Source organism: Thunnus thynnus, chromosome 1 (genome assembly GCF_963924715.1).
Source record: "Thunnus thynnus chromosome 1, fThuThy2.1, whole genome shotgun sequence".
NCBI lineage: Eukaryota > Metazoa > Chordata > Actinopteri > Scombriformes > Scombridae > Thunnus > Thunnus thynnus.
The window spans coordinates 4,298,011-4,322,390 of NC_089517.1; the positions used below are offsets into that span (position 1 = coordinate 4,298,011).

General features: G+C 37.5%; 2 protein-coding genes across 4 annotated transcripts; both read left to right on the top strand.

Annotated features, from left to right (window-relative positions):
• On the top strand, nucleotides 1-17,149 carry cars1 (cysteinyl-tRNA synthetase 1). Of its 2 annotated transcripts, XM_067599868.1 has the most exons (23): nucleotides 1-169; nucleotides 2,038-2,268; nucleotides 4,612-4,703; nucleotides 5,886-5,974; nucleotides 6,076-6,172; nucleotides 6,810-6,908; nucleotides 7,380-7,529; nucleotides 8,484-8,624; nucleotides 9,369-9,457; nucleotides 9,553-9,674; nucleotides 10,972-11,084; nucleotides 11,237-11,365; nucleotides 11,525-11,654; nucleotides 11,982-12,085; nucleotides 12,180-12,277; nucleotides 12,423-12,612; nucleotides 13,674-13,742; nucleotides 14,454-14,535; nucleotides 14,658-14,738; nucleotides 14,962-15,029; nucleotides 15,486-15,545; nucleotides 15,691-15,774; nucleotides 16,195-17,149. In XM_067599868.1, exons 1-23 carry the CDS (start codon nucleotides 148-150, stop codon nucleotides 16,321-16,323), a joined length of 2,469 nt encoding a protein of 822 aa, XP_067455969.1. In that variant the 5' UTR covers nucleotides 1-147; the 3' UTR covers nucleotides 16,324-17,149. The 2 variants fall into 2 exon arrangements, with proteins under 2 accessions (XP_067455969.1, XP_067456051.1); XM_067599950.1 differs by lacking the exon at nucleotides 2,038-2,268 and having other exon boundaries at nucleotides 14-169.
• A 2,799-nt stretch (nucleotides 17,150-19,948) lies between these two features.
• On the top strand, nucleotides 19,949-24,185 carry LOC137190299 (G2/mitotic-specific cyclin-B2-like). 2 transcript variants are annotated; one of them, XM_067600080.1, is made up of 8 exons: nucleotides 19,949-20,108; nucleotides 20,328-20,444; nucleotides 21,423-21,701; nucleotides 22,593-22,751; nucleotides 22,830-23,066; nucleotides 23,539-23,679; nucleotides 23,772-23,882; nucleotides 23,968-24,185. In XM_067600080.1, exons 1-8 carry the CDS (start codon nucleotides 20,082-20,084, stop codon nucleotides 24,076-24,078), a joined length of 1,182 nt encoding a protein of 393 aa, XP_067456181.1. In that variant the 5' UTR covers nucleotides 19,949-20,081; the 3' UTR covers nucleotides 24,079-24,185. The 2 variants fall into 2 exon arrangements, with proteins under 2 accessions (XP_067456181.1, XP_067456189.1); XM_067600088.1 differs by having other exon boundaries at nucleotides 21,426-21,701.
• Nucleotides 24,186-24,380: the final 195 nt, after the last annotated feature.

Here is a 24,380-nt window from a genome sequence, read left to right on the forward strand (position 1 = left end):
GAGCCCGACAGTTATTTAAGTCCCCCTTTGCGCTCAGGCTCAAACACATTGGTTCCGGTTCCTACTGTTGGCATATATGTCACGGTTTCTCCTTCCGGACACGTTATTGTTGCATCAGCAGCCAACCATCCAGCAGCACCAGTGGCAATGTCGACCTCAGGAGAGCAAGGTACATTGAATAATGTTTATTTTTTCCACTTTAAATCTTAGGCTCGTTTCATGGCGGTAACTGCACTGTTTAATGTGTTTTGATGAACTGTCACAGCCTGTAAGCTAACATTAGCCTTGTTAGCTCGTTAATATCTGAATCTGTGGTCCAAAGCCTGCAGACGAGCCGCTGAGCTGCAGTCAGTGAGACGTCAAACCCCCTTTAAAACCCGGCTATTTAATATATAGATACATTATATATATTTAATGAAGCGTAATGTGTCGGTAAAGACACACAATTAACTTCTGGACTGAACTGAAATGAGACTTTTTAATATATCTTCAGTATCTTCATATATATGTAAGCAAACAGCATTTTATTTAGCAATGGAGGAAAGTAACCGTTACATTTACTCAAGTACTGTGTTTAAGTATAATTTTGAGGTATTTGTACTTAACTAAATTTCCATTTAATGCTACTTTACACTTCCACTCCACTACATTTCAGAGGAAAATATTGTACTTTCTACTCCGCTACATTTATTTAACAGCTTTAGTTACTTTTCAGATGAAGATTTGACACAATGGATAATATAACAAAGCTTCTTTAAAATACGACACATTATTAAAGATGAAACCAGTTTTCTCTCTAAACTTCTCTCATTGTTTCATTTCAATAAATGTTCAAATGATCCGATATTTCATCAAACTTTATTCTGTTTACATGACTGGAGCTGAACTCCTGCAGCTTGAACAGGTTATAACGTTTGTCTTCACATCTGGGCTGATGTGATGTTGCATCATGATTGACAGCCGATGTTTCCAGAGAAATTTCAGAACATTTATTGAGACTGTAATTTGTTTGTGAGATGTTTTTAAAATAGACATTTCATTTTAATTTTCAGTTTGGCTTAGTTGCATCTAATTTTGATCTGTTTTTAGTTGAATATTGTTTCTATTTTATTCATGTATACTACATAATATACACTCAAGAGACACATTCATGAATATATTTTGGAGCAAATCTCTACTTGCTGCTTTTTTTGTGTGTTTGTGTCACTTTCACTGTTAGTCTTAAGTCGGTCATACAAACATGAAAGGAGAAAAAAATTTAAGTTTCTTTTTGACATCGGATGGGTGTGGTTGGAAATTGTTAAATGATTTCAGTTTCATTCTTAGTCCTTGGTGTGTGTGTGTGTGTGTGTGTGTGTGTGTGTGTGTGTGTGTGTGTTGGCATCTCTTCTGTCTATACATGGATAGACAATTTTTATTTTGGGGCTTGAACTGATTGATTTGTTAATTTACTTATTAATCATCATGTTGTTTTTATTTACCCGTGTTTGTATTTTCACGTCACATTTAGAGTCATTTCTTCATCCATCATATCGTCTCTTAACCTCACAACGAGCATCTGCAGGCTGACATTTACATCCACGTACATCCATCGCCGTGGAGACGGTGTTAACTCTGCCTCGTCAGCTTACGCTCGTCACTAAAATGATGTGATGTTTGCTTTTATTGTTGTTCACAGACACTTGTTGCATCATCTGTACTGTAGTATATCGATGAAACCACTTCTCCTTTCACTCCCTCCTGCCCGCAGTGTTACATGAGTCTGTGGCACACCAACCATCTGTTCCTCTCGAAGATCAAAATGAGACACTGAGCAGCAAGTTTCTGTATTCTGTTGCATTAAAGATAAATGTCTGTTCAGTTGGGGCACCAGGAGTTTGTGTGGCATCGACTGCTTAGTTTAAACTTAATGTTTTGTCAAATAATTAGAGTTGGAAGTGTGCTGGACTCAGTCGTCACTGATCTCTCCCACCTGTCCAGGATAAACTGTTGTTAGTGTTAGTGTCGGTAATTATTTGCGTTTCATTGTTTCTGCAGCCTTTGAGTATGGCTTCTTGCTACAGATAAGTGAGGAAGCCGCGCTGGCAGCGGCCCTGAATGACTACCTAACCTCACGCAGCTACCTGGCTGGGTTCAGCCCCTCCCAGGCCGACCAGAAAGCCTTTAAGCTCCTCCGCAGGCCCCCAGATCCGCAACATGTCCACGCTCTGCGCTGGTACAGACACATAGCAGCCCTTCAGCAGCAGGACCTCATCCCAGACAGCAGCAGTGAGTAGACAGTCGAAGGCATGAACAGGCTAGACGTGTCCGTGCTCCCAAAAATCTACCAGCCCGGAAGTCGAGGCAGTCTGAGGTCTTTATAAGGCGGGAACGTTTCTTATAACCTGCCCCCCCCCCCTCTCTCTGCAAACACTCACATGCATGAACTCTTCTGCAGGTATTTGAATGAATTCAGTGTTAGATTTCAGTCACAGCAGAGCTCTGCGGTGACTTCAGCTGTTTGCTGAGGAGAGTTACGTTATCACTGTTCAAACAATATGACAGCAGCTGCTATAAACCGCACATGTTGCTTTAAAGAGACACCCGCCCAAAGAAGACGTGAGATCAGAACGGCTTCACAGAATATAAAGAACATAAAGAACACAAAGACGTTTTGCTGGAAATTAGATGTAATTTCTCACAAGGTTTCACTGCATGTGTGTAAAAACATTTCAGTATTATTTGCTGTTCTTGTTGGTGTTTGTTGGGCTGAGTATCGCTGCTCCAAACCTTTTTAAGGTATAGATGGAAATAATCCAGTACCAAGTAGTATTGAAACTTCTCCAGTCAAACGATACCTGCATTAAGTCCTTTTTGTACACAGATTTGGAAAAAATGACTATCTGTATGGTTTTGCTCGCAGCCAATCACCTCAAGCGTTCTTTGATTTAACGCGACGTGTGATTGGCCGACGAGCGCAGCAGCTGTGAAGCGGTGAAGTCGAGCGCGGTGTATTTGATGGAGTTATTGAAAGAAGTAGAAAAAAAAAAGGTTCTGTTGGTATCTGTATCAGTTTAAGGGTACTGGTATTGTTACTGGTACTGGTATTGTTACTGGTACTGGTGTTGGTACTGGTGTTGGTACTGGTATGAAACGATACTCAGCCCTGATGCTTGTGCATGCTCTCTGTGTGTGTTTCTGAACTGAACATGTTTAGTTTCTTCTCGTCACTTGTGTCTGACTGAAGGATAAATGAACAGTTTCCTGTTAACATGTTCAGCAGCTTCATTTACTCACATTTCAGACTGAAAGTAGGTTTTACTGCAAATATGAATAATGATAAACATTAAACTAACTGTAACATCGTAGTAATTTAATCGGGAAAATTTAAAATTATTTCATTTTTCTCCTATTCAGCGACATGTTTACGACATTTTAATTCACAACTTTGAAAACATTCATCACTACAGTCTCCTTCTTCTTCTTCTTTTTCTTCTTCTTTTCTTCTTTTTTCTTCTTTTTTCTGCATGATCATGTCAGGATTTCCTCTAAAGTTTTACATTCAGACTGGTTCAGATGCAGGTTAAAACAAATGAATAACTAAAGTATATAATACATGAAGTATTTTAATATTTTCCTACATTAGTTACTGTTTGTCTCTTTTCTTCTGTTTAATCTGAACAGGTTGTAACTGTTGAATCATTAAACTTTATATAAACATGAATGAAAAATATTCAAACTAGAAACAGATCAAACTAGATGCAACTAAGTCAAACTGAAAATAAAAAACAACCAAATTAAAATGAAATTTAAACATTTAAACAGGCTGTTAATAAACAACCAGGTGAATTCTCTGTTCAGATACTTTTCCCCGTCGTTGCACATATTGATTGTTATTACAGAACTCAACAGAGCAGCACATAGCTGATCAACAGAAGAACTATTTTAATCATCATTTTAGTTTCTAAGTAAAACTGCAGCAGATTTTCTGCTTCTCAAACACGAGGATTTGATGCTTTTCTTTGTCTTTTAGTTTGTTGATCTGATGAAACAAAACATATAAAGACGTCAGCTTGGACTGTGGGAAATTATAACTATTTCCTGATATTTTATAGTCAAAACGATGACTTGTGAAAATATTAGTCAGATTAATGGTTAGTTGCAGCTTTGCTGTCTTCAGGGTTTAAACTGTTAGTTTGATGAAACCAGTTCTGGGAAATTACAAAAGGGGATTTTTCACTATGATCTGACATTTTATAAACCAAAAGATTCATTGATAATGAAAATAAACAATAGTTGCATCACTAGATCACAGTGATGATGTGTTACTGATGCAACGGGACATTAATTCACACACATATCAGCTTTGTTTTAATGCTTTAATTACATTACAGTCAGTCAGCAGCACTTTTCTGCTTCTTCACTTGCTGAAGTCAAACTAATATATTAAACATGTACTGAATTTACAGCCTCTATGTGTCGAATAATCTGACACGTAGCAGCTTTAAATTCTTGTGTTTTATGAAGCAGATAGAAGAACGTTTTAATCACAGGACTAAAATATAATATTTAATGTCAATTGAAGTTTAATGTTCTCTTTTTCTAAATGTTTGTGTTATAATTTGACTTCAGTGAAAGGAAAGCGGGTTCAGCCTCCGTGGTCTCCACCAGCAGGAACAGACGTTCCCCGACTGCGACTCTACAACAGTCTGACCAGATCCAAGGTAGGCGGGAAGACGTCGGCTCCACGTCGGTGTTTGTGTCCGTTTAGTCATCCGAACTTGTCTTGAAAAGTTAATAAATCCTCTGGATGTTTATTTGTCCCGTTTTAATAAGGTTGTTTCATATCTAGACTGTTTAATAATTAAACTGTCTCACTTGTTAATCAGATATTCTTCCTTTAATAGACTTTGATTTACTGTGTAAAACTATCAATGATGATTCCCTGCATGAAGAACAAATAAAGTTTATCACTTCCTTATAAGATAAAACACAGAGATAGCGACAGGAAACACGTTCAACGTCAGAGTATGAAAAGTTGTGTTCTGCATCTGTTCTTTTGAAGATTTATATGACTTATATAATAAAATATATTTATCTTAGACAACCGCGAGTCTTTTTCAGGGTATCTGCAGGTCTTAAAGTGTTGAGAATTATTGACTTATTTATTTCATGTACAAAGGTCTTCATTATTTCCTCCTTCCTGCTGGTTATAAACTTTATTTGTGGGTTTGCGGCTGTCGGGAGACTTTTTACATCTATAAAGTACAAGTGAGACGGTGAATCAGGCTGCAGGAAGCAGTTTCAGTCAGAACCATCAGACCTGCAGAAACATTGTCACTAAATGAATTGATTATTTTGTAACTACATAATCCATCCTTCAGGGTTCTGCCACTTATCTGCGTCCAGGTCAAGTTAATGAATTAATTATGTCACTAGGAATTATTGTTATACACAGCTGGGAAGTACAGACAAACAATAAATGAATGTAGTTAACAAATAATTGTAGGTTTTATGATCCCTGCTGGTTTTCCATCATATTTGACTGGTATGACCATGAAAAAAAGTATTAACTTGTGTTATATGTGGTATTAAAAAGCTCTTAAAATAGATTTTATTTGTTGAACGCTGCAGAAACCTTGTTTTTATTCATGAGAAATTGTTGAAATACCCTCAAATGAAAGATTAAATCTTGAGTCGGCTTTCTTCTGCAGTCATCTTCTTTATAAAAGATCCTCGATGTTTAGTCGCCAAATGAGACGGAGATGAAGCAGCTTTGCTGACAAGAATCAATGAGAAGCATCAACTTACACTGAAAGAACAATGAATCCAGACCTGCATCACACGCTTGATTTACTCTCTAATCAGCTCATTATCTTATAATATCATCTGTCTTCATGTTTCAGGAGCTGTTTGTTCCCCAGAAAGGGAATAAAGTAACGTGGTACTGCTGTGGACCAACAGTATACGATGCTTCACACATGGGACACGCCAGGTAAACAGATCATGATGATAAAAAGCTTCATATTGTATTATTCTGATGTTTCTACCTTTTTAATTACAACATTATTTTATGATTTGCCTCTTTTTTTCCAGATCATACATCTCTTTTGATATTCTGCGAAGGATACTGAGAGATTACTTCAAGTATGACGTCCTGTACTGCATGAACATCACAGACATAGACGACAAAGTGAGTATTATCTATAACTAAAGCTTATAAATTTGACTAATTACATTATTTTCTACATTTGGCCTCAATATAAAACATTTTCTCTGGAAATGATTTATCTCCTTTTTGCCTTTTTAGCATTTGTCTCCTTAAGATAAAATAAAATAATACGATTAAATAAAAAACCACAAGAGTCTTCACGTCAAAAATTATTTATTTAATACAAGAGGACACATGTTTTTGGACACATGCTGAGTGCAGTAGAATATAAAGCTGCCATCTTTTGATATCAGAACTGAAATACATGCATCACATCCTTAATATCACCGTTACAGAAAACAGTTTCAATCATTTTCTGGACCCGTTTGTCTTGTTGAAAGTATTCAGGCATCTGTGATAGAATGAAACATGCAGGATATGATGTTTTAATTGGTTAATTGGCTCAGACATATATAGACTACAGTCATAATCCAAATAACACTGGTTGCTTAGAAACTAATCCCTGAATCAGATGGCAGAAAACTCCACTTATATTAAGTAGTAATTATGAAAATGACTCAGTAATTAGTTTTTTTTTTAGTAAACAGCAACATGTTGACTGTTGCAGATTATTCGTATTTGTCTGTTTGTGCTTCATGTTGGTTTTTCTTCTGTTCAGATCATTAAACGAGCTCGGCAGAACTACCTGCTGGACCAGTACGAGGAGAAGAAGCCACAAGCTGCTCAAATACTGCAGGATGTCCTGAGTGCCAGAGGAGTGAGTACAAACACGCAGTGATGATAAACTACTGGAGCTGTGAGCAGAGGAGAGAGAGATTTACCTCAATTACAACACTGTAAACTGCATTCTCTTCCATATCACACTTATTTACATATTAAACATGTAAATAAATGTTGTTTTGAATGTGAAAAAATCACATAAAACCATTTAGTCTTGAAAAACAAAAGTGGGTTTATTAATGATAATAATAAGGCAGCAGCAGTGTCCAGTTACATTATTACACCAGCAGGTGAAGTAAAAACTCGTTCCAGCAGCCACAACGTTGCTCTGCTGACTTTTCAATACAGTATCTCAGATCAGCTGTTTAGGAAGCAGAGACCAGTTAACCTGCTGTGATTGGTCAGATGCTGCCTGTGAACATCAGATCAGCCTAAAACTGTGCAGCTCTGTTTAGAAACAGCAGGTTGTCTGAAGGTTTTCTATATGTTGTTTTTCTGCTGTTTGCAGCCCTTTCAGGTCAGTTTGGCTTCGACTACAGATCCAGACAAGAAGCAGATGCTGGAAAGGCTGGACGCCGCCGTCACCGCCGCCCTGCAGCCCCTGCAGGCAGCGATAGCCAGCAAAGCAGCGGATGAAGTGATTCAACCTCTGGCTCAGGTAAGACCGAGCAGACGTGGTGTTCACTGTAAATCTTCCCGCTCTTTGGAAAGAAGGAAAATACTTGTCATCCTTCTTAATTCTCATTTTTTCCAATTTTAAACGTATATTGTTGGTATTGTATCGTTTGTACATTTAAGATGAGTTTCTAGGGAATTTTCATACATGGTAATTATTTATAAGTATTAATATTTAGGTTTGTTTGTAAGACATTATGTTGTTTGACATGTTTAATCACTGCAGTGTACGTTTTTCTATGAATTCAGAATTAATACAACATTGTATAATTAAAGTCAGTTCTGTATAATTGTCATGATTTATTTATTTATTATTTTAATTTATTGTATCACTGGGTGACACACCCACACACATGATTTATGTATATCATTAAAAAAATGTATTGTCATCATAACATGAGTTATATAACATAAGTAAAATGTATGAAATGCCACGATGACAATAAAATAAAGTTTAAAAAAAAAAATAAAGTCCTGGTGGGCGGGACAATAAATAACTAATAACTAACTGACCAATTAAAATATAGTAAAATTATATACTTTTGCTACGTAACGGTGTTGATCAATGTAACAAAATATTAAATTAATAATGAATTCATGCAGCAGGAAGCTCTTTGCAGGAAAACCTGCTTTTTACTTAAAAAATGAAGCATTTAATATTTACAGTTTATTTGTAATAAACAGAAGAACTAAGTTTTCTGCATGAACAGTGAAATCCACAATATGAAAAATGATTTATCTCTTTTTATTTTATCTTTTCTTATTTCATTATTTGTTTCAATGCACTGATTTATATTTCCTACATAGATTAAATAGATTTTAATCGGTAAACAATTAAATAAATGTAATGACATGAATAAATAAACAATACAATGAATGCTGATACATAAGTTTAATTTTAATTAATTTAATTTTAATTATCTTTCTCTCTTCTAAGGTGCTGTTGGAGAATTCGAAGGACTTGTTGGCTGATTGGTTGGACAAACAGTTTGGAAGTCAAGTCACAGAGAACTCCATCTTCTCTATTCTCCCGAAATACTGGGAGGGAGAATATCACAAAGACATGGACGCTCTGAACGTAGGTCGAACAAACACAAACTAGCTACAAGGGGTGTGCTCGAATACAAATACGTTAATCGGACAAATATTTTAAAAATTATTTGTTTTTGGGAAGAAAAAAGTCAGTTATAGTCACTATGTCAGTGTGTCTCCTCTGCTCTGTTCCGTCTATCAGCAGGTCTCAGTGAGGGGAGTCACATCCACCTGCTACATGACGCATATTTCTTAATTTTCTAATTTGGACATCACTTTAATTTTCATCTTTAATTTTCTTAAATTATAAGCGTAATAAAAACAAAAACAGGATTTTTAAGCCTCTTTCCACTTTTTTTTTATTTGAATACAAATACAAATAACTTTGCTGCCTCAACAAATACAAATACAAATACTGGGCTCTCTGTACATCCCTACTATTTACAAAGCTCCTGTTCAGACACGGAAATGTCAGTTTTCATAAGTCTGTGTTTCATCAGAAGTCTTCATCTCTTGCTCTCCTGCCTCGTACACTTTATGGCCAAAAGTATACGGACACCTAAACATCACACTTGTACAGTATGAACATCACATCATATGATCATTCTACTACGACAGCATTTATTCTGAAAGAACAGGAATAATATACTAATAATAAACTGACTCTGACTCTCTAATTTACAGATTTAAACCATGATAATGTAGCAAAAAGTAAAGATGATCAGTGTTAAAGTAGATTTGAATTCTCTTTACATCTCTGTTGATGTATATTGATCTTTATGGCCTCCAGGTTCTTCCTCCTGACGTCCTCACTCGAGTCAGCGAATACGTGCCTGAGATTGTGGACTTTGTGGAGAAGATTGTCTCGAATGGTTATGGGTAAGAAAAAGCAGCCAGTGATTAATATTGTATTTATATTTTATTACACATGGATTGTCAGTTAACAGTGTTCATGGTTTGCTGATGTTTTTCAGGTATGAATCAAACGGTTCTGTTTACTTTAACACCTCAAAGTTTGACGCCAGTCCGCAGCACTCGTACGCCAAACTGGTGCCAGAGGCAGTCGGAGATCAGAAAGCTTTACAGGAAGGAGAAGGTACGATGATACATGTTGTCTTCTGTGATCCCACCACCAGGAGTCGCCACAGACGTTTTCAAACCCTTTATGTAGGATTTAAACCTGTAGTTTCTAGTGTCTGTGGCATCGTTCCCACGCTGGCGCACCGGTAACGATGCGTTTTTCGTCAATGGTTGGTTTGCCAAAGCTGAAGGGCGCCAATAAAGCATGCGCACACCCCAAAGACTTCCGCTGGCCGAGCCATGGATGTATTATAAGAGCTGGATATGGCGCCGCCGCTCAGCCTTGCAGCCAAGTTTTCCCAGAGGTCACTCATGGTACTGCAGCCCAAAAAACATTTTCCCCGTAGACCGCCGTTGTAAAAGAGACGTCTGTAAAACTGTTGACAGGACGCCTCGAACTGCAAACAATGTCAATTATGACTCTTTATATTATGAACTTTTGATCCATGGAGGTTTTATATTTGTAAAACTTTCCTCGAGCCGAGAAAACAATTTTAAAATCCGTCATCACTATTTAAAGTCTACGGGCCGAGTGGGAACTTGTGGGCGGGGCCAGTGGGGGAAACACTACTGCGCATATTCAGCGGGCCGCACAACAAGGAAGCAAACCCGGAAGCTACAAACTTTTTTTGGCGTATACGACAGCCGAGTAATTCCTATAGGACTGAACCGGCGCCATGTTTAGTCTGGTATCCAGCTCTTATGATACATCTGTTGTCCGAGCCGGCTAACTTCCTGTTTAGCCCTCCGCTAACTTGAGGGATAAAATAATTTAATCGTGCGGCTCTTCTACACTTTCCAAATGTTATCTGACTGAATGGATTAAATTCTGACAAAACAAACCATTTATCCACCATTTTATAGCTGCACCAGTAGCCACTGGGACCAGTTCACACATGTACTCATAGAACTGGAGTTAAATCCAGCTTTAACTTGAATGCTGAAGACAGATTTCTCTTTGTAATTTTTTTTTTTTAATTGAATTTTAAACTTTAACACATTAAACATGAACATTAACAAAAGTGTGTACAATTATGCCGACATCAGCAAAAGAAAACAATAAAAAACAATAGTTCTAGTTTCTGTCTTTGTAACTTAAGTACTATGTTTCTTAACTTTTTATAACTATTAGAAAACGTTTCCAACCAGCAGTTCACAACCCAACAATATTCAGTTTATATTTAAGAAGCTGGAATCAGAGAATTACAGTATTTTAATCAATTATCAAAATAGTTGGTGTCATGTCGGCCTTGATGATCATCTTATTATTTTTATTTTTATTTACCTGTCCCTCTTCTCGTCCGGCTCTGTAGGGGATCTGAGCATCTCTGCTGACAGATTAAGTGAGAAAAAGTCCCAGAATGACTTTGCCTTGTGGAAAGCCTCCAAACCCGGAGAGCCTTCCTGGGAGTCTCCGTGGGGGAAGGTGAGAGCTCTGAATGTCTCGATGAGTCTCTTATTGTAGTTTATATAATATCCAGTATAACTTGTAAAGATCATAACCTCCACAAAGGTTGACAGGACGGAGGTTTTTCCCCTGAAAGCAGAAAACTGAAGGACTCTTTGATGTTGTAACAGGGAAGGCCCGGCTGGCATATTGAATGTTCAGCCATGGCTGGCTCCATCTTGGGAGAGTCCATGGACATCCACGGCGGCGGCTTTGATCTGCGGTTCCCCCATCATGACAACGAGTTGGCTCAGTCTGAGGTACGAGAGCAAAAACTGTCCGTCAGTTACTGAAAAGATTTACTTTAAACGTGTGAAACATGGATGCAGCAAGTCGTAAAAACACTCAGACACAAAACATTCAACCTGTAGTTTAATCAGATTAACTGGAATGATTTAAAAGACACCTCTGGTTTACAGGCTTTCTTTGAAAATGATTTCTGGGTCCGTTACTTCCTGCACACCGGACACCTGACGATCGCAGGATGCAAGATGTCAAAGTCTCTGAAGAACTTCATCACCATTAAGGACGCCTTGGCAAAGAACACAGGTAACACACTGGATCTGCTTCACGTCATTAATGTTATAAACACCTGATCGATTATGATTCTATGAACCATCTAAACCGAGGGTCAGTTAAACTAAGACCGCTGTAATAAATGTTTCATCATCATCTCTTGCACAAAGAAACTAAAATCAGTTTAATAAACTATGAAACTGATGATTTTAATTGGACTTTTAAGTTGTTGAGGTGATTCTTCTTCTTCTTCTGTCTTGTAGCAGTTAAAACACAGCTCACTGTTGGATGTAGAGGTAAATTTGATCTGTTTAGATTCTATCTGAGATGTTTTTAGCTGTTCTGTTCGTCCTCCTGCAGCTCGTCAGCTCCGTCTGGCTTTCCTGATGCATTCCTGGAAAGACACCCTGGACTACTCTTCCAACACGATGGAGTCAGCCGTCCAGTACGAGAAGTTCATGAATGTAGGTGAAAACGGGACAAACGAGCCTCCTTAATTAAGACGTTTATATTAATACGGTGTTTTGTATTGATGTGTGTGTGTTTTTCATGTAACAGGAGTTCTTCCTGAATGTGAAAGACATCCTGCGCGCTCCCACTGACATCACCGGTCAGTTTGAGAAGTGGGAGGCAGCAGAGGTGGAGCTGAACAACGGGTAAGTGGAAACAATAATAATAATAATAAATAAAAACAATCATTTCCACACATGCTCAGTGTAGCGCAGTAACACTGCATTTGAAGCAGTTAAAACAAACGTGACTTTAAAGCTTAAAGGTTACGCGTGTGTGTGTGTTATCTAGTTTCTACGACAGGAAGTCTGCCGTCCACGAGGCTCTGTGTGACAACATGGATACTCGCACCGCCATGGAGGAGATGAGAGTGCTGGTCGGCCAGAGCAACACCTACATCGCCAGCAGGAAGAGCGCCAAGCTGAGACCCAACCGCATGCTGATGGAGAGTATCGCCGTGTATCTCACCAACATGTTGAAGGTGAGCATGTTGTTCCTGCTGCTGCTGCTGATTTCATCATCCTGTCGCACATCTCCCTCTAAATATGATTTGTTTCAGTTGATCATTAACAGCAAATTTAATTTAACTGCATTTTTTGTTCTGTTTGAGTAAAACTACAGTGACCAGACTCTTTTCTTGAGTAATTTTCAGATATTTAACAGTTAATTTTCAGGATATTTTACAGACAGGGTCGTGCAATTTGGTACAAATTATAAGAAAAAGTGTTAAGTTGCTGTAGTTGGTGAGTCCCCACCCTTTATTTTTGGGTTTGTACGTTGTTGATATCATAATATGCTAATATATTGTTTGACACACCAAACTACACATGGAAAACTAAGTATGTTCTTCACTTAATGCACTTAATGAATTGTCAGTAGTCTAATTTATTAAGAATTTTAGCTACATATAAACCCAAATATGATGAATTACCAACTAAACCAATGTAACTTTTTTTTTCTTATACTTTGTACCAAATTGCACCATCTTTATTGTAAAATGTCCTAAAAATTCACCATTAAATACCTGCAAATTACTCATGAAATTAATATAAAATGAAAAATGTAAAATAAAGTGTTACCTTAAACTACAGTTTACATCTTCAGTAGGAAATATTGAGAGAAGGATTAACACATTGTAACTTTTGGTCTTTAAATTGCATTAAGTCTCAACTTAATATACAAACTTGTTTTTCACAGGTTTTCACTGTTTTTTATTTAATATAAGAGTTGTAATCAGGGTTTTAAAACTTTTGATTGTGTTTTGTTTTCTGACACTTTAAACATTGTGAGTAATCTTAGCTGAACATTGTTCAAACTGTATTCATTTAATACACAGACAGTGTTGAACATAACGTCGTAGTTTTAGTTTGTAGTTGTAAGAAACATTTTTAATGTTGATCCAGTTCAGATGCTTGTTAGTTTGAATCTCACATTAATAAACTACATCATCAAGTGTCTAAATAACAAACACAGTTTCATCTGACAGTGGAGGATTAAATGTTTCCTGTCAAATCCACTGAATATTTTACTTTTATCGTCTAGATATTTGGCGCCATCGAAGGATCAGAGCCTGTTGGTTTCCCAGTGGGAGGACAAAGTCAGAACATCGATGTAAGTAAAGAAGCGTTTTCTTTCTTGTTGGTGGAGACGTATCTGTTAACATTTGTCTATCATGAGAAATGTGCTGCTTATTATTATTATTATTATTATTTTACTGAGGAATCAGTCTTAAACTCACTATACTTTGTCTCAAATAGAGCTGCAGCTATCAGTCCAATAATTGACTAGTTGATGAATTACAATTTTTAAATATTTTGACAATCAAGCTATCAATTAAGTAACTTTTCAAGCAAAAATGCAAAACATCTGCTAGTTTAAGGCTCTCAGATGTGAGAATTTGTTGCTTTTGTTGGTCTTACATTAGTATAAATGTAATATTTTGTGGTTTTGGACTGTTGGTTGGACAAAATGAGACACGTGAGTGAATGACTCTGGACTCCAGGATGCTGTGAAGGACATTTTTTCACCATTTTCTGATATATATATTTTTTTAATTGATTAATTGGCAGATTAATTGATAATAAGAATAATCAAAACTTGCAGCCCTAGTCTCAAACATATGTCACATCACTAATATACTATTTATCAATTTATTTTTAGTTTAAAAGCTGCAGTTTAGTTCAGTGTAGTGAGCTGTTTGTCCTCCAGCTTTTCAGGATTTCCTCCAACTGAACATCATGTCCAAAAAAAAACACATTTACATGTTCAAGCTGCTGCTATTTAATTAAAAGTATTAACATATTGCTGCTGCTGTGTTTCCAGCTGGAGAGCACGGTGATGCCGTACCTCACGGTGCTGTCGGACTTCAGAGAGGGAGTCCGAAGAATCGCCAGAGAGCAGAAAGGTGAGGACGGCGGTTACTCTGATCTCCTTCCATCTTTCCTGGAAGTTTAACTCCAGCATTGAATCAGGTTCTAAGTTCGTCTTCAAGGTGAATTAAAGTCCTTTTTTTCAAATCTGATCCAGTGTTGGAGCTGCTGCAGCTCTGTGACGTCGTCCGTGATGATACGTTACCGGAGCTGGGCGTCCGACTGGAAGATCATGAAGGTAAAGGAGCTTTAAAACTACAATATTCTGTCATCTAACCCCATTATGAAGCATTTATAAGCAGCATATAAACAGTTAATAAATGGTTTATAACAGCAAGCGCTTGTTATTGTCATGTACAAGCAGCTCTTTCATCCAAGATGTGATTTAAACATTAAAGTAAAGGATTGACGGAGTAACAACAACACAATAAAACTGAAGAACTGCTTTATGGTCCTTACAGGCCTGCCGACGGTGGTCAAACTGGTGGACAAGGAGACATTACTGAAGGAGAAAGAGGAGAAGAAGATGGTAAAAGAACATTATGGTTTCCTTTTTATAGCAGTTCATTAAAACTCTGGAGCACAACACAGATGTTGGAGGGTTTCAGGACAGAGAAGCTGACATCTAGTCGCCGGTTGTTTTCATCAGGACAGAATGAAATAAAGTCTGGACTGATGGTGACGAGCATTATTTAGTTTATCTTACCTGCATGAAGGTGAACTCACAGCACAGTTTAAGTTGTAGAAACTAGTAACTCTGCTAAATAAAGAAGCCATCTGTTGTTCTGTGTGACTGTTTATGTTCTCTGGACAAAAGCACAACAGATTAAACCTTTCTGCTGTCGTTCAGACCAGAAGAAATAAACTTCAGATACGTTTTAACACAGACAGAAAAACTCTGAAATCCCAGTTTGTTGTTGTAAATGGATCTGAAATTTCTAACATAAAGGTTCTTTGTTCACTATCATTTTTTCTTCTTCCACAGATGGAAGATGAGAAGAAAAGGAAGAAGGAAGAAGCCGCCAAGAAGAAACAAGAACAAGAGGTCAGTCAGATGTCAGAAAACCTCACAAACATTTTAATCAAAGTTTATTTTACATTAAATCCATTCCAGATGTTTCCATGAAGAGAAGTTTTTTTGTTTCTCTGACTATTAACATGTTAATTTACTTGTTTTTTTTCTGTTTCAGATGGCTAAACTTGCAAAAATGAAGATCCCTCCATGTGAGATGTTTCGCGCAGAAACTGACAAATATTCCAAATTTGATGAAACGGTAACAAATTTTCTTATTTTACGTGTTAATTGAAGTCCTGAAACCATCAGTCTGTACATTGATAAAGCTGCATGTAGATCATTGTAATGTAAAACCATAGGAAACCTTACATTTATGTATTTACAGACATAACACTGACAGTTTCTACAGTAGTAATTAACACAGTAATTAACACAGAGCCAGTTTGCTGCACCAGCGGCTGTGAAAGTTCATTTTAAAGGGAGAAAGTTTCCTTCATCAATGTCATTCTCGCAAAGTTTGATGTGTCACTAAAAGCTTTTATTTATGCTATCAATTAAGAGAACACTCAGAGTACTCTTCATTATTATGCATTTATATTTAATGAATGTTTTTTACAAGATGTCTGTAATATTCTCATGTTAAATCATCTTGTTCTTCGTCCTCGTCGACTGTTAACAGGGTTTCCCCACTCATGACGCCGAAGGGAAGGAGATCAGCAAAGGTCAAGCCAAGAAGCTGCGAAAACTCTACGAGACCCAAGAAAAATTACACAACGAGTATCTGGAGATGAACCAGAACGGCAAATGATTATGTGTGTTTACTAAAAAAAACGATCCCAAGAACCCGCCTCTGCAGAATACCAACAGAATAAATGTTAAAGGCCAGTTTGTCTCCTGTATATCTGTTTCTGGTCAGAAAAACTATACGGTAAAAAAAATTGGACAAAAACATAACTAAAATCTTTTTAACTAATTCTGTTTGTATCTCATCGTCTCTCCGCAACAGCAGCAAGACAGTAAATGAAATGAGGTTTTAATGATGTGACAGCGCAGCTCCAACTGACTGCAAATGTTTTATACACTGATGGTGTTTCTACTGGAACTCTGTAGCACTGCCAGTCATTTAAAGGATTAAATACTTTTTTTTTTACTGTATGATTTAACATATTAACCATAAAAAATTAAAAGACACAACATACAGATGGGTGACAACTTAAAGGAAAAACATAAAATGTCTTAATAAGGTGTTTTTCCAGCAAGAACGATGCTCCACGTCGTAGATAAAAAACACCATTTTTACATAAATATTCCTTAATTTGTGTTTTTTGATGGTGGTGGCGCTTTCACTGTCACCATTTTCATATTTGGAAAAAAGCATTTCTCCAAACATTTATTCAGGTTTCTCCTTTAATTTGTCACCTTGTCCGTATCTACATTTCTAGATCTGAATTGGCTGAACTTTTTAAATAAAAATCAGTGTTGGACCAATACTGTCTTTACTTTTCCCGCCACAGCTTCCTCGCTTATAGAGCTTTTTTTATTATTATTATTATTTCTAGAACAGTGTTGCTTTATACAGCTGTTCTTTTGGCTTAACTTAATAAAAAGGTTCATGAATTTGTATTTAAAAAAAACACCTTCAGTTAGGAATGTCTGAACAGATTGATTGAGAACTGATTGATGACGTCATAATTGGATCTAGTCGACCGTCAGTGAGAGGATCAATGATACGTTTGTTCACATATTTGCATTAATCTGAAGTGTTTTTCCTCATTTCAGTTCCATCTTTGGCCAATTTAATTGATTTTTTACAATATTAAAGGACAAGACTGTAGTTTTTTTCAGCTTTTTTTATGCTGTCAACAAATCCCATGAAAAGACCAACAACGTGTTAAACCATCTCTAAATACTGACTTTTCTACTCCTCATCCTCAGGTTCGGTGGTTCCTACTGAAGATGTAAACCTTTAAAAACAGCTCTCATATAAATATAGTTTCTTTAAAAAAAAAAAAAAAAAAAAAAAAGTATGTAATTTCATAAAAGCAGCTAGTCTTTGTAGTTTTTCGCAAACGTCACTCAAACTGAAGGAAACAGTGCGTTAGTTGGGGACTATTTTCAGCGGTGGATGAATCCGCATTTAATGCTCTAGTGAGTATTTCCGGCAGCAGGATGATGTGTGTTTGTCTCTTTTCATGAGAGTTGTTGACAATAAGGAAAACACAGAATATCAGCAGACTTGTCCTTAAAATCTGGGCAGCTGTTTTCTTATTATACAGGGAAAATATAACTTTAGTGCTTTTTATTATTCAGCCGTCCATTAGGCTTGTGTATTTTTGTACTGTTTGTGTTTTGCAATTTCATGGTTATGTAAAGATGCGACTTCAGCGACTATCAGATAGAAAAGATGCTTCAATAAAGCAGCAGTAAGCGCCACCGCTTGTCCATCTTTGTCAACTTATAATATGAGTCTTATAATAATAATCTCATTACTGCAGCGTCTCTTTCTTTTTAAAAAAGGAACCAACAGAGATCTGATTCCCTTCTCCTCACTGATACGAACAGTTGTGGAAAGATCACATGCAGCCTTAAAAAAAAAAAAAAGGATACAGAACCTTTAATAGTAATGTGGCAGCCTTACGTAGAGAATATAGACGCATCACTGACGCCACCGTAGGATGTGATTATCTCTGGTTAGACGGATAAGTGTTTATTACGCAAATAAAAGACATTCAAGCTGCAAATTTAATTACAAATTATATATTAAGAAATTCTGTTCGGTCTGTTTTCCTTCTGGAAGTATTTAGATATAAACATATAAATGACGGGTGTGTTTCTCCTGTTATTCTGTGTGATTATATGAATTATGTGTTTTTCCCTCTTAAATTGATAGGAAACAGTGAGCTGCGGGTTTAGGGATTATTTAATGGAAAATGTAACTTTTGCATTTTAAAAACACCTACTGCATATTTACAGATGTTGGCTTTGATGTGACATATTACATCACTATAATTAGTGGAAAAATAGATATTAAAATATATAAGAATTCAATGTTTGTAAGTATTTGATTTTGTTTTATTAATTAAAGCCTAAAAGTTGGTGCCGCAGCCTCAGCTGATGAGAGAGTCTTCAGGATCGGGTAATTTCATCAGGATTGCACAGTTTAACATCCGGTTTATTAATTTACTTTTAGTTAAAAAACAAACAAACTGTAAATCCATCCATCCATCTCCATCCTAGCAAACACAAATCCTGACATCCTGCACTTGTCTCATTCACAATGACGTCATGTCTATTATTTAAATTTTAGATGTTTGCAAAAACTAATTTCCTTGAAAAAACATCCAACATTCATTTTTTAAAGCCGCTGCATATTACGCACTACTTCAGCATACTGTATATGAAAATGTTGCTGCCATGTTTGACAGTTAAAGAGCACAGACCCTTATTTTACTTGTTTACCTAAATGTCAACACAGAAAATATAATTTCCTTTATTATTAATTGTTTGGTAATTTAGCTCTAACAAGCAGTTTGTGCTGAGGCTGAATATCACTGATCATCAATCAACAACATGTGTATTACTGAAAAAAATCACCTCTATTTACATAATGAGTGGTGGAAAGTAACTAACTACATTTACTCAAATACTGTACTTAAGTGCAGTTTTGAGGTACTTGTACTTTACTTGAGTATTTCCATGTGATGCTACTTTATACTTCCACTCCACTACATTTCAGAGGGAAATATTGTACTTTCTACTCCACTACATTTATTTGCTTTTTATTTACAGCTTTAGTTACTAGTTACTTTTTGGTTAAACATTTTAATAAAAAAAAAACATGATATAAAATATCAAGGAGAATTAAACCTTAAAACCTTTGTATAAAATCAGTGTGTATTTCAGCTCACATGTTTCAGCTTCTCACATGGTTTAATTTAATAAATATTCCAATTGTACGATATTTCACACACAAAAATCAAAGATTAGAGAAAAAGTTAAAAAAAAAAAACTGAAAACAGATTTGTGTATCAGAACTTTGTTTTTTCTTCTTTCCTCTCCCATTAATCATCTCACGACCCCTCAGATTTATCTGCTGACCCTTTGGAGGGGCCCGACCCCTAGGTTGGGAACCACTGGACTAAACTAGCTAACTGTATATAAAGTAGTTGAAACTAGCTCCACCTCCAGCAGCTACAACAGTAACATGCTGCTCTAACACTGATGCTTCACTATTAATAATCTAATGATGTCATATATAATAATATATCAGTCAGAGGGACCAAACCACTACTTTTACTGCAATACTTTAACTACATCAAGCTCATAATACTTGTGTACTTCCACCTTTACCTTTGGCCACTGTGTGTGTAGTCAGCCAATCAGGAGCGTCCTTTCAAAGTTTCATCCAATCAGATTCGACGGAGCGCTATTTGAAAGCTGCTCGGCTTACTGTTGTTTACCTGCAGAAATCGGTGTTCACAGATCTGGTCGGTAAATCGAGCTGGTTGCTGGTGAAATAAAATCGTTTCCTGAAGTCACAGTTTGGCCTCGTTGCCGACGTTAAACATGTCGTCTGTGGAAGCTCGTGCTGTGGTGAGTAAATGAATTTATTTAGCTGTTTTTCTGTGTTTAGTTCGTAGTAAAGTTGTTGCTGTTAGCTTCGCCGGCTAACACCGTTAGCTAACACCATCTTCGTAGCTTGAAGCTAACTTGTTCCCTTGTGTCTTTATGCAGATATTAAAGGCAGCTCTGTGTCAGGCGGCTTCTCTTTAGCTTTTCAAGTTTTTGAATTGAATGTCCTTCTCTTTTCAGCGGCTCCCAGCCAGAAACAACCCGGTAAAGATGGGTAAAACCACCACAGCAGGTCCAAGGAGAGCTGCTCTTGGAGAGATTACTAACTTCACCGCAGCAGCAGTCAACAACACAAAGGTAACATTATGAGAGAGAAACAGTTTGGTTCACTAACAGGTCATCATATTTTATACCCCCTTTAAAGGACAGGTTCACAATTCATCAAGTCTGTCTTAAAATAAGTCAGGAGCCCAAATGAACATTGAAACATGTTTTTCTTGCTGTAATCATTCCTCCTGTTCATACTGACCATTAGAAGATCCCTTCATAATGCACTTACAGTGGAAGTGATGGAGGACAAAAATGTATAAAAGTTTATCTGAAGCTAATATGAAGCTTTGACGTTAGTCTTTTTAGTGCCAAAGTCCCTCCTTCAAATATGCTGCACCTGCAATTAGTACTGAATCACACGCCAAGATTCACAATAGGCTGAAATATGTGGACAACCCTGTCTGCATACTTCTAGTTTGGGGCTGTTGGTCTTGATTCAGTCTTTCAGTTGATCACATGAAGGGGGATTTGGATGCTACAGCAGGCAGGTTTCATCAGCTGGTAGAAAGGCAGAAACTGGAGGAGTAGATGGCAGCAGATTAACGCCCATGATTTTGAAATGATGCACAGTAAGCAACAATCTGCCAGTGTTCATGTCTAACCATGTAGAGGATACTAGAGGAAGACTGCTGAAGTAACTCGACTTGTTTTTCCCATCATGAGAACAATTGTGGACCATTTTTGATAATCAACTTATAGTTTGAGGAGTTTTCAAGCAAAAATAGTAAAAATTGTCAAATATTCTCTAGTTTAAGCCTCTCAAATGCAAAGTTTTGTAGCCTTTCTTTCTCATCTATCACTGCAAACTGAATCTTGGGCTCTTGGAGGTTGTGACGGGGATTTTTCTCCCTGTTTTTGTGTCATTGCATAAACTAAACAATTCATTGAATCAAAATGATTGTCTGATTGATAATGAAACTAATCTAACAAGCCCTACAACTCAAATCTCAACAAAAGCCTGCTTCTGAATAAAACATTGACTTTTCTTTTTTTTTCTTCTTCCAGAAGAAGGGAGCAGCCAAAGAATCAGCCAAACCATCTTGTGCCCAAAAAGCAAAACCGACCCAGCCGGTGCATCCAGTAGTCCGGGTCGAAGCGCCCGCGGATCCTCTCCCTCCGGTTTCAGAGGAGTCAGCTGACGTGTCGATGAAGGAGGATGAACTGTGCCAGGCTTTCTCTGAGGCGCTGCTCACCGTGCAGGACGTAGACGAGCAGGACGCTGACATGCCGCAGCTCTGCTCAGAATATGTCAAAGATATTTATAACTATCTACGTGACCTGGAGGTAATTAATCCCCCACTCAGCCAAACTCTCTGCTCCATCTTGTACAGTGGATATAAAAACGTCTACACAGCCTTATGAAGCTGCAGGTTTTTGAAATGTAAAGACGGAAATAACAAATGTCAGACTTGTTCCATCTTTAATGTGATCTTCCAACAAACAAAAATCCAGAGGGGGGAGAAAACAAATAGTTATGTGGCAAAAAGGAACATCCAAGACTGTCTAAATTATGCTTTCAGTCACCACAAACCATGTTGGAAAATGTTTCATGGTCTGACAAAACAAAGGTTGAACTTTTCGGCCTTAATTCTAAAAGATGTTTGGTGCAAAGCTGATACAGCTCATCGTCCAAGGAACAGCGTGGTGGTGGAAGCATCACGCTTTGGGGCTGCTTCTCATCAGCTGGATCAGAGGCTTTTGTCAAGACAGACAGGATAATGAATGGCTCCGAATAACAATGATCTAAAGTAAACATCCAAGTCGACCAAGACGTGGCTTCAGAGAAGAAATCAGTCTTGGAAATGGCCCAACCCTCAGTCCCATTAAACATGTGGATTGACTAAAGAGAGCAGCACAGAGATTCTCTCGCAATTTGAAGGAACTTTTTTAACTTTTTCACAAAGAAGACTGGGATAAAATTCCAAAGTCTAGATGTGCAAAGTTAATAGAAACTTATTCACAAAGACTTGCTGCTGTAATAAATGCAAAAGGTGCTTCCACAAAGTATTAGTTGTGCTGGTTGTGCAGACATATCCTCTGGATTATTGTTAGTTTGATGACATTAAAGATGGAACAAGTCTGACGTTTATTTATGTCTTTACACTTCAAAAACCTGCAGTTTCATCAGGCTGTGCAGACTTTTTGTAGCTGTTACAACCTCGTCTGTCTCTGCAGGTGCAGCAGGCTGTACGCGCCAACTACATGCAGGGTTATGAAATCACTGAACGCATGCGAGCTCTTCTGATCGACTGGATGGTCCAGGTTCACTCCAGGTTCCAGCTGCTGCAGGAGACTCTGTACCTCACAGTTGCCATCCTGGATCGTTTTCTGCAGGTAAAAACCGCCTGAATCGTGTTTTTGTATTCGTGTTTTCTTTGTGAGCTGTGTAAAAACCTTCCTGCTGCGCTGCAGGTCCAGCCGGTCTCTCGTAGAAAGCTGCAGCTTGTCGGTGTGACTGCCATGCTGGTGGCCTGCAAGTACGAGGAGATGTACGCTCCGGAGGTCGGAGACTTCGCCTACATCACAGACAACGCGTTTACAAAGTCTCAGATTCTGGAGATGGAGCAGCTGGTTCTGAGGAGCCTCAACTTTCAGCTGGGACGTCCTCTCCCATTACACTTCCTCAGACGGGCTTCCAAAGTGGCTAATGTGAGTTTTTTTTTTTTTTTGCATGAATGAGATGTAAGGATGAAAACTATTTCTTCATGTTTAGACCAGATTTATCAAGATTGTAGCAACTGTGTGAAAAGTTGGAACCGTCAGTAAACTGCAATAAGCACCAATCACCTTTTTATCTGAACAGTTCATTAGTTTTTCCTTCACAATATTAAACTGATCTGCCAACAAAATGCACTCAAATTTCCATAATTAGTCTTTCAATGAAGAGTTTGCACACAACTCATTTGACCACATAAACAATGCTCCTAATAAAATTCATACTAACAGTCAGATCTGTTGGCCGCTCTTTTCTAACAATAATTGGAAAGTTGTACTGAAATTTAATTTGCTTGGACTGATAATTGTATCCCTGACTCTCTTTTTACTGCACATTAATGCGTACACACAAGTGTATATGGGACGGTTGAATGTTTTTATAATGTCCTGGATGTTTGTGTCTCAGTCTGATGTAGAGAGACACACGCTGGCCAAGTATCTGATGGAGTTGACCCTCATCGACTACGACATGGTGCACTATCGTCCCTCTGAGATCGCCGCTGCTTCCTTGTGCCTCTCTCAGCGGCTGCTGGAAGGGCTGCCGTGGGTGAGTTTGTTGGAATTGAAGCGACCAGTTTAATATATAAAGAAGTTTCCTTTTTTAACTGCTTTTTAAACTGGTCTGTGCTTTCTTGTCAGTCTCCTACACAGCAGCACTACTCCACTTACGACGAGGCCCACCTGAAGCCGATCATGCAGCACATCGCCAAAAACGTTGTGATCGTAAACGAGGGGAAAACAAAGTTCCAGGTGAGTCGTCTGATTTTAAAAAGCACAATAACTAATGTAAATGTGTGAAGCACAAGTTTAAATGAATAAATCTGTTTCTCTGCAGGCTGTCAAGAACAAGTACTCCAGCAGCAAGCTGATGAAAATCAGCCTCATTCCTCAGCTGAAGTCTGCGATCATCCAGAACATGGCGGCTGCTCTACTCAACAACCCTTGAGATGAACTTTTTTTTTTGTCTGGACATTTCACTTGCACTTTATTTTAGATTCATGACCTGTGGAGAAACTTCACTAGTTTTTAATAAAAATGTCTTTATATTTTTGATCTGAGGTTGTTTGTTTTGGTTTTTTTGGGCACTATATACATTTTGCTTTATCATCAATGTGTCGCCAAATATCTTTGCGGTACGCCAGATTTTCATCCACTGCATCTAAACTACAGTCAATCAAGTCTGAATTGCACAGCTTCTAATCAGAGGTTGTTTAAAACAAATTTCTATGAAGCAAGAATCTTGAGGTT